General features: G+C 45.0%; 1 protein-coding gene across 2 annotated transcripts in view; it reads right to left on the reverse strand.

Moving 5' to 3' along the window:
- Window positions 1-11,483, reverse strand: part of LOC129714732 (receptor tyrosine-protein kinase erbB-4-like) — a 102,864-nt gene extending 91,381 nt beyond the window's left edge. Inside the window, exon 1 of one of the 2 annotated variants that reach the window (XM_055664531.1) lies at window positions 11,076-11,189. In XM_055664531.1, the coding sequence (XP_055520506.1) occupies window positions 11,076-11,142 (67 nt within the window). In that variant the 5' untranslated portion in view covers window positions 11,143-11,189. Of the gene's footprint in view, window positions 1-11,075 lie in introns of both variants that reach the window. The other variant, XM_055664530.1, reaches the window with a different exon arrangement.
- Between the last annotated feature and the right edge of the window lie 890 nt (window positions 11,484-12,373).

The raw sequence follows: 12,373 nt of genomic DNA on the forward strand, positions 1-12,373 counted from the left end.
ATGCCCCATCTACACTGGTCCCACCGGCCTGTATTTGGCCCATATCCCTCTAAACCTTTCCTATCCATGTACCTGTCCACATGTATTTTAAATGTTGTTATGGTACTTGCCTCAACTGCTTCCTCTGGCAATTCATTCCATGAGTGCACAAACCTCTGTGTGAAAAAGTAGTCCCTCAGGTTCATATTAAATGGACAGAATGTTTTGGATCCACTCAAAACGTTGTTTGTCCATTCTTTTCACAGATGCTGCCTGATCCATTGGGTTCCTCCAGCACCTATTTGTTATAGGCTAGCCTAAACCTGCCTTCACCTATTAGTCACTCAATTTCCAGTGTGGAGCAGAAACCCTGGCCAATTTGAACACACTTCAAGGCCTTTGGTACATTGGCCTTGAAGCCAATAGGGGACCCTAACTGTACGCCTTGCAAAAGCAACTGGTCCTGGCAACTCCTCATCACAGTAACTTCTGATACATTTCTGGATGGATCATCAGCGAATTGCATTGCTACAGAACCTTTTACTTCCTTTTCTGAATTATCCCAAACCCCGTTACACCCAGTGAAGTGTAGTCACCCTTGTAATGGTGGCGGGAAACATGACACACCACAAGATCCACAAACACAAATGAGATTATAACCTGATGATTTGTTTTATGACTAATAACTATTTAGCAGGAATAAAAACAGAACATGCTGGAAGCAATCAGCAGATCAGGCAGCGTCCGTGGAAAGAGAGTTAACTTTCAGTCCAGTCCGAATGAATGGTTTCTCTTTCCACAGATGCTGCCTGACCTGCTGAGCATTTCCAACATATTCTGATTTCCAATGTCAGATTTCCAGGATCTGATTACTTAATAAATGAAACCTCCGCCCCTCAAGCATTTAGGTTGATATTAAAACAAACGTTTCTATCAAGAGCTTGACAATCACATGCCTGTTCATCACGATCACGCTCTTGTGAAGTTTAAGTGCCTGCTGGGTTTCTAAATTAATGCCATTTAAAGGACATCACAGTCAACTCTGCTAAGTCTCTCCGGCATGTCAGAAGCCTAGCTCAGCTCAGCTCAGCTCCCATTAATGAGAGCGGCGAAACTGGGGTTTATTAGAGGTGCTTGAAAAATCTGTAAAATAGCACCTTGTGTAAAAGAGCAACGCCCAGTCAGATTGGTCTCCAACTGATTCACACAGACACACCCTGGGCACAAATATTTCAATCCAGTTCGGCAGGTACTTTAACTCTTTGAGGTCTGGCCCGCTCATCTCACCAGGGCAGGAGAAGGAAGTACACCATCAGTTTGCTGCACGCCAACTGCACTGTTTGGCACAGAGTAAACAGGCGCAGGCTTGTTGTACAGACAGATTGGGAAGACCCAGCTTCATTTTCTGTACTGTACCAGGATGTTTCAGCTCAGGGCTGTTGCAATTGGCATTCTGGACCCTGGACTAGAAGGAGAGGCTCACTGGCATTGCTTCCACATTGCCTTTGTGATGTCCCAGAGCACCTGACAGCCAAAATAGTTTTTTTTTAAGTGTTGACCCCAATCAAATCATGTCCCCAATTTATGCACAAGATCCCCCAAACATCCGAGAATTTCCTGACCTTCCACAGTGATGGTTTTGAAAGGATTACTATTGGGCCCCAATATTCCCAAGAAAATTCTTCTTCACAGTGGAAAGAGGGAGGGAAATTTCATATAATATGATTCCCTGTCATACGCAGGATATTTATCCTGCATTTTTTTTTTGCCCCCGCAGGAGCTACCAGACGCAACATTGAATTGCTTTTAGCAGGCGTCTGTTGCAGGACTGTGTGAAGGGGAAAGAATCTCACCAATCTGCTTTAATTGAAGGCATGTCAATTTAAGGCATTCGCAACTCCAGTGCTCACAGTCCAAGTTAAATAACACGATTTCACTTTAACGTTATCTGTGCCTCAGGCTTTCCAAAAATTCTTGGTGGGTAAACGTGTCAGGGCTACATGGTCTATAAACATAAACATTTAAACCAGCGATGCAAAAACAAATGTATGGCAACAAACAGCCTCTGTGCTTTTTCACATATTTCACCACGGCAACATTAGTCGATGCCCTTCGGTAAAATGAGACAGCATGTTTACGCCAGTTACTGTGCCGAACACCGGGACGCGTCGCATTTGGATAAAGATTAAATGACGGGGATAGAATGATGAAGGAGCAGATTAAAGCGTGGTCAGGGAAGCCACGTCACCCCTTTCCTTGGCCCTGGTTCGTGAAAATAAAGACCTGCATTTGCACAGCGCCTTTTGCATCCCTTCCAAGAAACCCCCAAGTGCTTCATAGCCAATGGAATACTTTTAAAGCGAATGAACCTGCCCAGCAAGCTCCCTCAATCGCCAATGCAACAATGACCGGGTCGGACTTTGATTGTTCAGGGCTAAACATTACTAAGACTATCAGGAGGCTTTCCCTCTTAAAATAGTGCGTCCACCCAAGAGAGCGGACGTGGCCTCGGTTTAACGAAAGACAGCATCCTCTGCACCTCAACTTGCATCGAGCTGGACATCGGACTCGGGACAGTGGGTTTGGGAGATCCAAATGGCGTCTGCTCTTGGAGGCTGGGAATGGGCTCGGCTGCCAAGCAGAATCTGCTTGCTTGGGGGGTTGTGTTGAATACCCGGCTGCTCACTGGACACACGGGACAGAGCCGTGTATCTTTGTGTGTGTCTCAGCACCTTTGGAGGGGGAAGAGAAACTGGATTTTTTTTTTGAAAAGCAAGTCAGACTTGCTCTTCCAACGAGATTGTTTCATTCTCACTGGCACTGAACGACACGTACAGCTGCAAGAAGAGAGTCCAAGTTACAGCCAAAACAAATTAGCGCTGTTCCACTTAAAAGAACAAGTAGAAAATGGGAAAATAATCGCAGGTGCTTTTGTCTGTGCAATGTTTGTGTTAGTTGGAATTCATTCATGGGGCATCAAAGCAGCTTTTAGAATTTCATTCAGGTGGTAGAAAAGCACCAAGACTAGTGCCAAAGCACCCCGAGTAAACGAGGAATGATGCTCGTGCTTTCATTAACAGACTTTGCCCCCCCCCCCCCCTATACAAATACAAATCAGTTATTGGAATAAAAAAATACAAAACAAGGCCATTCGGCCCTATCGTTGGCCATGCTGGACAAAATCAGACTGCAGACCAATCCCACTGAAGTCTGAAGAATGGTCCCAACCCGAAACATCACTCATCCCTTTTCTCCAGAGTTGCTGCCTGACCCACTGAGTTACTCCAGCACTTTTTGTTTCTCTCCACTTTTGTATTAGTTTCATTTAAACAGGCCCTTCAGCCCACCAAGTTCATGCCGACCAACGATCACCTGTGCACCAGCATCTCCTACACACTAGGGACAATTTACAGAAGCCAATTAACCTACAAAACTGTACATCTTTGGGATGTGGGAGGAAACCAGAGCACCCGGACAAAACCCACGCAGGCCACGGGGAGAAGGTACAAATTCTGTGCAGACAGCACCCATAGTCAGGATCGAGCCCAGGTCTCTGGCACTGTAAGGCAGCAACTCTACCGCTGCGCCACCGTGCCGCCTACTTCTCAGTATTGGAAAGGGCCCAGTGGGACCCATCGCAACACATCTCCTGATACAGTGTCAAAGGATTCAAAAGTAGGCAAATGACTGGGCACTTGTCCCAAGGCCACTCCACTATCAATGGGGTCAAGTCAGGAATGTTGGAGCAACCCTGAATTAGGTCGAAACATCCAGAACAGAGCACCTGCTAGTTCGGTGCTCCAAGTGCTGGAGTCCACATCCCGCCCTGGGACTGTGGTGTGCGCCATCTACATGAAGCCCCCTCAGTGAGGTTCATCCCACAGCATCTCCTGAATCTTGACGTCTGCACCAGAGACAGGGCAGCAGCAACAACGCGTTCAGAAACATCTTCAGCTTCCCCTAAGCCACATTCTGACTTAGCGCATGGTAGAATTCTGGCCGAATTACGCGACCACTGAACTAGAAGTACAAATTTGGTTCCCACCCCAGTAGTTTGATAATTTAAATTCAGTTCATAAAATAAATCTGAAATTTAAAAGAAACTGATATCAGCAGCAGTGACCAAAAACCAATGTGCCACCAGGACGTGTGACTGCATTGGCAGGTCAGATTTGAAACATTTGAGACCTGGGTTCAATTCTGACCTCTTGTGCTGTCTGTGCGGAGTTTGCACGTTCTCCCTGTGACCGTGTGGGTTTCCACCGCGTGCTCCGGATTCCCTTCCACATTCCCAAGACGTACAGTTAATTGGCTACGGTAAAATTTTAAATTGTCCCTAGTGTGTAGGAAAGTATTAGTGCACTGGTCGGCGTGGACTCAATGGGCCAAAAGGTCTGTTTTTGAGCAATATCTCTAAACTATATATATTTTTAAATGGCATTAGTGCAATAAACTAATGTTGAATCATTGGATTACTGTAAATATATGCTAGTTTGCTGACAGTAACATAATGAGCCGAATGGCCTGTTTCCATGTTGACTATCCCAACTATGGATGCACCAAATGCAGCCGTGGCATTCTCACAGTTGCAAGCTCTGGCACACCACTCACAGAAGGACCCGCCTCCTGCCACCCCCTCCCAAACCTACTGGGGCATTTGGCTGGAACAAACTTTGATTTTTCTGTTCAAAAACACAAAAGACGATCAACATAATGGGATTAAAACTAAAGTCTTAAACAAGCACTGTACAATTGTTTTGATCTAATTTAACCAAAAGATCTTTTCTCACAATCTTAGATCTGGATCCTGACCCAGTCCAAATAGCAGAGTGAGATCATGCTACAGTTACCACAGATAAAATTCAATCAATGGTATCAATGTTACCTTCAGACATTCGCAACCACAGATAAACCAGAATGGTCTTCTTGCACCCAACGGGCAGAATCCCAGGTCAAATATGGATTGGATCCATTTGCCAAGAAGAAAACGACTCAGGAAGCATCAATTCTTGGCGACATTAAGCAAGTTGGCCTTCAAATGGCCCAGGGGGTGAAATGCATTGTCCAAACGAGCATGTGGCTGGAGATTGAGGCTGCCTTTCACGTAGATGTGTACATAGAAACAGGGAACTGCAGATGCTGGTTTACACCAAGGATGTAAAATAATGGGTGACGGTTTGGTTTGGGACTGGATGGGTACTTAATGGACAGGATGGGCCTGTTTCTGGGCTGCATGACTCTCAGATCAAAGGCTGATCCTGAGCGTCGAGCCCGCTTTCCTGCCCATCTTCCTTTGTCCTCGGTACAATTAATGAAACTGAACTGAACTACCAGCTTCACTGAAAGGAATTTCCCCCAAATACACATTAATCATGCGTGTTGTCTTTCTGCTGACTGGATAGCACGCAACAAAGAGCTTTTCACTGTACTTCGGCACACGGTACAATTAATGAAACTGAACTGAACTACCAGCTTCACTGAAATCCTAAATCACTGCTCCCTTATCCCAAGACTAAGCTCGCCTCTCATTCTTCAGAATTGAAGTGAGTAAAGGCCAATTTCTCCCCCGCCTTCAGGACAGGATCTGGGAGAAATCAGCCACTGCCTCCTTCTTCCGAAAGCTATTCTGTGCGTGTACAAGGGGCAGGGCCGAAATTCAGTGAAAATCGCCAGTCAGCCACTCAAGCTTCGGAGTGGAAACCCTTGGAAGTGTGACCACTTCCCTCAGCAGAGCCACACACGGAGAAGATGGCGGAAGTGCAAAAGGGAGCGCTGTTTGGTGCCTCGGGTCACAAGTGACTCCAGTCAATCTAAAAGAGATATGTAGGGAAGATCATGTGGTGAAGGAAATTGGCAACGTAGGTGTTGAGAGAAATGATCTCTGACTGTGGTCAGCACGGGAGCAAATCGTCATCTACCAAGCCTCAGAGTACAATGTAAATAACAGGGTTATAGAACATAGAACAGGAACAGGCCCTTCAGCTTACCATGTCTGTGCCAAACCTGATGTCAAGTTATGCTAATCTCCTCTGCTTGCACTTGATCCATATCCTTCCATTTCCTGCCTATCCATGTGTCAATCTAAAGCCTCTGTAATGCCACTATCAATGTTCACCTGCATTAATTCCTCTATTTTTCCTTCTCATGCAATATGCGCTCATGGATGTGGATTTGATTCTAGCTACACTTGGCTTGCAAATCGGTTTCTCATGCCCCAGTCAAGTTATCTGCAGCTGAAAGGCCAGATAGCCTTGGCTCAGTTCACGGCTCTATGTGACTGTCTTTGTTGGCTGTACATCTGTTCCTCGCTCTTGTTTACCTTCTCAGTAATGATGTAGATAAACAGATTAGTGCAATGATTCATCTCACACACATTCAGGTGCAGATTCCCAAACTGAGAGCCCTCTTTACCTGGAGTTACATCTGGATTTGCGAATGCCTCTCATTCAATCTTACATTTAGTTTAGAGATATAGGATGGAAACGGGCCCTTCGGCCCATCGGGTCCACAACAACCATTCTCACTGGTTCTGTGTTATCCTAAAAACGTATATTTCAAGGAATTGCCCCATAATAGTCCAAATCTTTCATCAAACTGTTAGAAAAAACTCTCCCTTTTCATTGTGACAAATCAAAGTAAACTACAAATGGTAACTGATGAATATTGTGGGGGGCTATAGCGAACCATAGTCTTGGTTCATTATTGTCACGTGCACTGAGATACAGTGAAAAATGTGCAATCCAGGCAAATCATACCATGTATCACAATCCTTGCCCACCAAAATAACAGATAACTAGTGAGTTCAATGTAGATAACAAAGGCGAGCAGAAACAAAAGGCAAACAGCAATGGAGGTCAAAGTACAGGAAACTATTAAGAGCAGCAAACTTAAAGGTGCTGTATTACAAATGTCTGCAGCATTCGCAATGAGGTCGATTAATTATCTCGGCTCAGCAGACATGATGTAGAATTAGAATTCGGTTTGGGTGGAGCTCAGAAACAAAAGCAGAAAATACTGGTAAGCGCTATTTATGAGCCACCAAATTGTAGTGGTGATATTGGGCAGGACAATAAATCAGGAAATTAGGAGGTGCATGTAACAGAGGTGAGATATTAATCATAGAGGTTTTTAATCTACATTTAAATTGGACAAGTCAAATTATGGTTAAAAAATGGAGGATGGTTTTCTTAGATTCAGATTAAGATTAGTTTTTTGTTAAATATACCAGGGTGTAACAAAATTCCTTGTTCGTTCACACGAGGTTCACAGTAAACAGGTAACGGTAGAGACAACAATAAACACAACATCAAATGCAAAACAGCAGAATGCTGCAAGACAGCATTTCAATCTGGAATAGTGTAAAACATTGGCTGAATCGCAATAATGGAATAGCTGAATGGGGTAGAAACATAGGAAATAGGTGCAGGAGTAGGCCATTCAGCCCTTTGAGCCAGCACCGCCATTCAATATGATCATGGCTGATCGTCCAAAATCAGTATCCAGTTCCTGCTTTTTCCCCATATCCCTTGATTTCCTTAGCCCTAAGAGCTAAATCTAATGTTTAAGAAGGAACTGCAGATGCTGGAAAATCGAAGGTAGACAAAATTGCTGGAGAAACTCAGCGGGTGAGGCAGCATCTATGGGGCGAAGGAAATAGGCAATGTTTCGGGTCGAAACCCTTGGGTTTCGACCTGAAACGTTGCTTATTTCCCTCGCCCCATAGATGCTGCCTCACCCGCTAAGTTTCTCCAGCATTTTTGTCTAGCTAAATCTAATGCTCTGTTGAAAACTCCAACTCTCTCTTGAAAGTTAAAAGAGAGGGAGAAAGAGCAAGAGAGAGGGGGAGAGAAAGTGAGGCAGAGGGGGGAAAAGGTGATTGCAGTATTTGTTTGGTGCCTCCAGAACACTTGGCACGGTGAATTCAGTTGAACAAAAAGCAAGCCTACCCACATTCCTGCTTGCTTACACCGAGTGCCATGTGATGTTAAAGAGATGCTCAGTGATATTGCTCCGTTGTTTTGTTGGATAGTAGCGGAAGGGTTTTGGCCCGAAACGTTGCCTATTCCCTTCGCTCCATAGATGCTGCTGCACCCACTGAGTTTCTCCAGCATTTTTGTCTACCAGGTGAATAAGTAAGATGCAGGAGGAGTAGGATGTAACATACATGGTCGAGCAGGTTTGAAGGGAGATAACTAGTCCATAAATCTCACAATTGTGACCAGTTGTTACTGACTAAAGTGGGAACGAGTTCCATCCACAAAACACCTTTGTGGTGGGACATGTCCTAGCACACTTCACAGAAGACCTTATTTTCACCCAGTTTTATTCCACCAGGGAGGTTTTACCTTCCACTACCTGCAACCTCTGGCAACCACCTTCAACTAGTATCGCAACCGGCTTCGACTAAAAAATTACCCGTTTTATAAACGGCAACCTATTTTTAGTCGAGGCCGGTTTTGAATTTTTTGAAATAATCGCCGGAACATAGAAGAAGATCGACTACGCGGAGACCACTTTCGACCATTAGGGAGTGTGACAAAAACCTCCGGGAACCTCACGGAAACCTTGGGTGGGGCGCAAGGTCTCCAGAGGTTTTCGTTCAGGTTTCCTAAGTGGGACAGGGGCATAACTGTCCAGGAGTAATTGGGTGGTTGGTTCCATGCAGACTCTAAAGAGGAAAAGAGTCGGAGGGGAACAGAGGTTTTGACGGAGAGGAGTCAGGAAAGTAAAGGCGAGACAACTGGAGGCAGAGCCGTCATTGGGAGACCAAAGTTAAACAAATGTCGAAGGAGGAACTACTTCTGAAGAAAAGGTTTCAACCTGAAACGTTGCCTATTTCCTTCGCTCCATAGATGCTGCCTCACCCGCTGAGTTTCTCCAGCAATTTTTGTCTACCTTAAACAAATGTAGTGCTGGTTACAAATACAGGACACGAGGGGCCACACGAGCATTGAAACACATACACATTTTATAATGGATGTATCAAGACTGAGTGGGACAATGTCTGCGGAACGGGAGCACTCGAGCCCAGAGATAGCAGATGGAGTAAGCGGGCAAACGAATGTTTCAATATCCGTGTTTAAGAGGGAACTGCTGGAGAATCGAAGGTTACACAGAAAAGCTGGAGAAACTCAGCGGGTGCAGCAGCATCTATGGAGCGAAGGAAATAGGCAACGTTTCGGGCCGAAACCCTTCTTCAGAAGTGTGTTTCAATATCCGTGACTCCTATGCACTTATTCCTGGCAACGATGATGGAAGGAACACGGGGAAGGGATTTAGTTTGCAATGCCGAAAAGAAGTCACGGATCCTGAAAGAAAAATATATTACCAGGCAGGAAAATTCCAAGTGGAAACTTTTACTTTATTTCCAGAGACAGACCTAGCAGTGTAACTGGGGCAGCGGCTGTTGATACATGCAGCAGAAAGGAGCAGGGCCGCTGAGAAATGGTTAAAACCACAAATCTCTGCAATCTGTAACAAGCAAATCAGAATCTACTGATCCATTGTACAAGGGACTGTCCGCCTTTTTGGCAGCAACATGTAAATCAGTAAAGCCTCCAGCGATCAATGCAGATTAAAAATAATGGGAATGGTTGACATTCTTGGGCGGGGGGCAAAGGGGATGACAGAGTTAAAAGACACAAGAAATGAATAATTGATCTTTAAACATGAGTATTCCAATAGGCTGCAAGATTTGCATTTATATAGCGTCTGATCACGCAAGGTTAATGACTCGTGAGTGCCAAACACAGAGGAGGCGATTTGCAAACACCAGTCTCTCTCTCTCTCTCATACAATGAAGAGAATGTCCAAACAACCTACAGCTGCTTTGACAACTTGTAAATTAAACTCTGGAGCTCGGTAACAGAGTGTCGTTTTTGGAAGCTCCTCAGCCCTCTCTCTATTCATTCAGCGAGTCTCCGCCTTCTGCGGCGGATTGAACAAACCCGACTCCCCTTTCCCCAGTGAGACCACAGTCTGGTAAAGGTCAGGGACCGAGTCACTGGCATAAAGTAGAACATTACTGGTGACATGCGAACGTGACTCTTAAAAAATACACCCGACCAGGGGAATCGTGGCATGCGAAACTGCCGAGGGATTTCGGGCAAACCGTCACAGAGGAAATTTCAGTCAGAATAAATCTGGGTAGACAAAAGTGCTGGAGAAACTCAGCGGGTGCAGCAGCACCTATGGAGCGATGGAAATATTTCCTTCACTCCATAGATGCTGCTGCACCCGCTGAGTTTCTCCAGCACTTTTGTCTACCTTCGATTTTCCAGCATCTGCAGTTCCTTCTTAAACAGAATAAATTTCCTCTTCACCATCCTCGTAACAACAAGTCCATCACTGAATTAAGATGCTCAGAAATTCTCCCTAAACATCTCCTCGCTCCTTTATGACTCCCATTTCAACCCCCAGCTTTTGGTGTCTGCTCGTGTGGCAAAGTTGCCCCGTTTCAAACTTTTAGGGACGTGTTAGAGAAGTTAAACCTTAAAATAACGTGGGGGCTGGCTTTACTGGGACCCATCACGTTTGACGTCCCCCTCAGTCAAAGCTTACTGCAGTTCTGTCAGTGGGTCAAACAAGACTAAACATTAGCTGAAAGTCTTGTAGCTTTGCAGAGTCTGGCTGTGATTTCCGATATTGATATCACGCCCCAAGTTTGCTCTCCAAACAAACCAACGAAGGAAAGAAAGGCGGCAAAAAGAAAGTTCGCGGGGACTTGCGGACGCTGTCCTGGGCTCAGTGCTTGCTCACGCATGCACTTTCCGCTCGAACTCGCTGACCTGTTTTTTACATTCGGTTTAACGTGTTCCGTGCCAAACGAGTCAGCTTCTCGCAACCTGAACCACTCCCATTTAGCAACCTCACTTTATCGCCCGTCTTGCGCAAAGAAACTAAAAACAAACAAGCTTTTATAGCTCTCCGTTTCCGTCTTGAAATGGGGGGGAGGTTGTCACCGGAGGGCCTCCAAGAGAAGAAATTGTATTCATTCCCACAATAAGTACTACATTAGTTTGAGATAAAGTTTTACACAAATTGTAGACAACTTTTGTAACTTAAAAGACAGACCAAGAAAGATCAAGCCACCTCACCTGACTGAGAGGCAACGCCACGCAGAACCCAGAGCAAGTATATGCCCAACACCTGCACAATGTCCATCTTCTCCCTTCCAGATTGGCTTCGTATCCTTGAGTCACTTCTATCAAATTAGCTCCATGACTTGTACTTTTTAAAATTAAATAAAACCCACGAGATTGTTAAATCGTTTGGAAATGTTGAGAATGTTTTCAGTCAAACTTTCTGATTGCTAGTCGACTTGTTGCTCTGCGCTCCGCTCTCGGCAGTTTCTCGCTGATATGACACATGGGGTTGGCTCCACCTTCTGAAGCCAAATCACATCACCAGGAAGGTGAGAAGCCACACTGATGCCCAAGATGCACGCAGCGTTTTTATTTGAACACATTTAAGGAACCGAACATCAACCAGATTGTGTTTAAAGTATGAGTTTGGTGACATTATAAAACAACGCGTGTGTTAGTGAAATCCCACTTTGTCAAAGTTGAGCCGTACAGTTTATTAGCCACCTCATAGTCCATCTCGTGTCGGGGCGGAGTTACAGCAATCGTGAGCGCAAGACGCTAATACACACGTTGGTATTGCAGATTGTATGAAATACGTATCAATCAATAATATGCTTTGAATAGATTTCGTTTTTCCCAAAATCTAAAATAGAAGTAAATTATTTATGGGCGAGTAATGGGCTATTTATAAAACGCTGTTAACACCGTCATTTAAAATCTTCCCGCTAATCTTTCGTTGTTCCCATTTTGTCCAAAAGGTGTTGTTTCAAACTGGATTACTTAATCTTATAAAGACGAGGAACTTGTTATGCTTTGTCCACCCACCCCCTCCTTCCATCTTTCCTCTTCTCTTCCCCCCCCCCCCCCCCCCCATCTCTACAATCAGTTTGAACAAGTCTCGATCCGAAACGTCACCTATCCATGTTCTCCAGAGATGCTGCCTGACTCTGTCTGATCCAGCACATTGTGTCTTGTTTTACTTAATCTTGTGATCTTTGGTACTGTCTCACGTTCAATTGAACCTGTCCTCATGCATACACACGCACGTACCAGGAGGGGGCAGTAGACAGGGGGTCGCGAACACCAATTAATTTTATACCCTCCATACTGAGGTGTATGAAGACAGGAGGGGGTGAAAGCTGTGTATTCTCCATCATACTTCAGCTAATATAACCATATAATAACCATATAACAATTACAGCACGGAAACAGGCCATCTCGACCCTTGTAGTCCGTGCCGAACACGTATTCTCCCCTAGTCCCATATACCTGCGCTCAGACCATAACCCTCCATTCCTTTCCCATCCATA

This window comes from Leucoraja erinacea, chromosome 40 (genome assembly GCF_028641065.1).
Source record: "Leucoraja erinacea ecotype New England chromosome 40, Leri_hhj_1, whole genome shotgun sequence".
NCBI classification, from domain to species: domain Eukaryota; kingdom Metazoa; phylum Chordata; class Chondrichthyes; order Rajiformes; family Rajidae; genus Leucoraja; species Leucoraja erinaceus.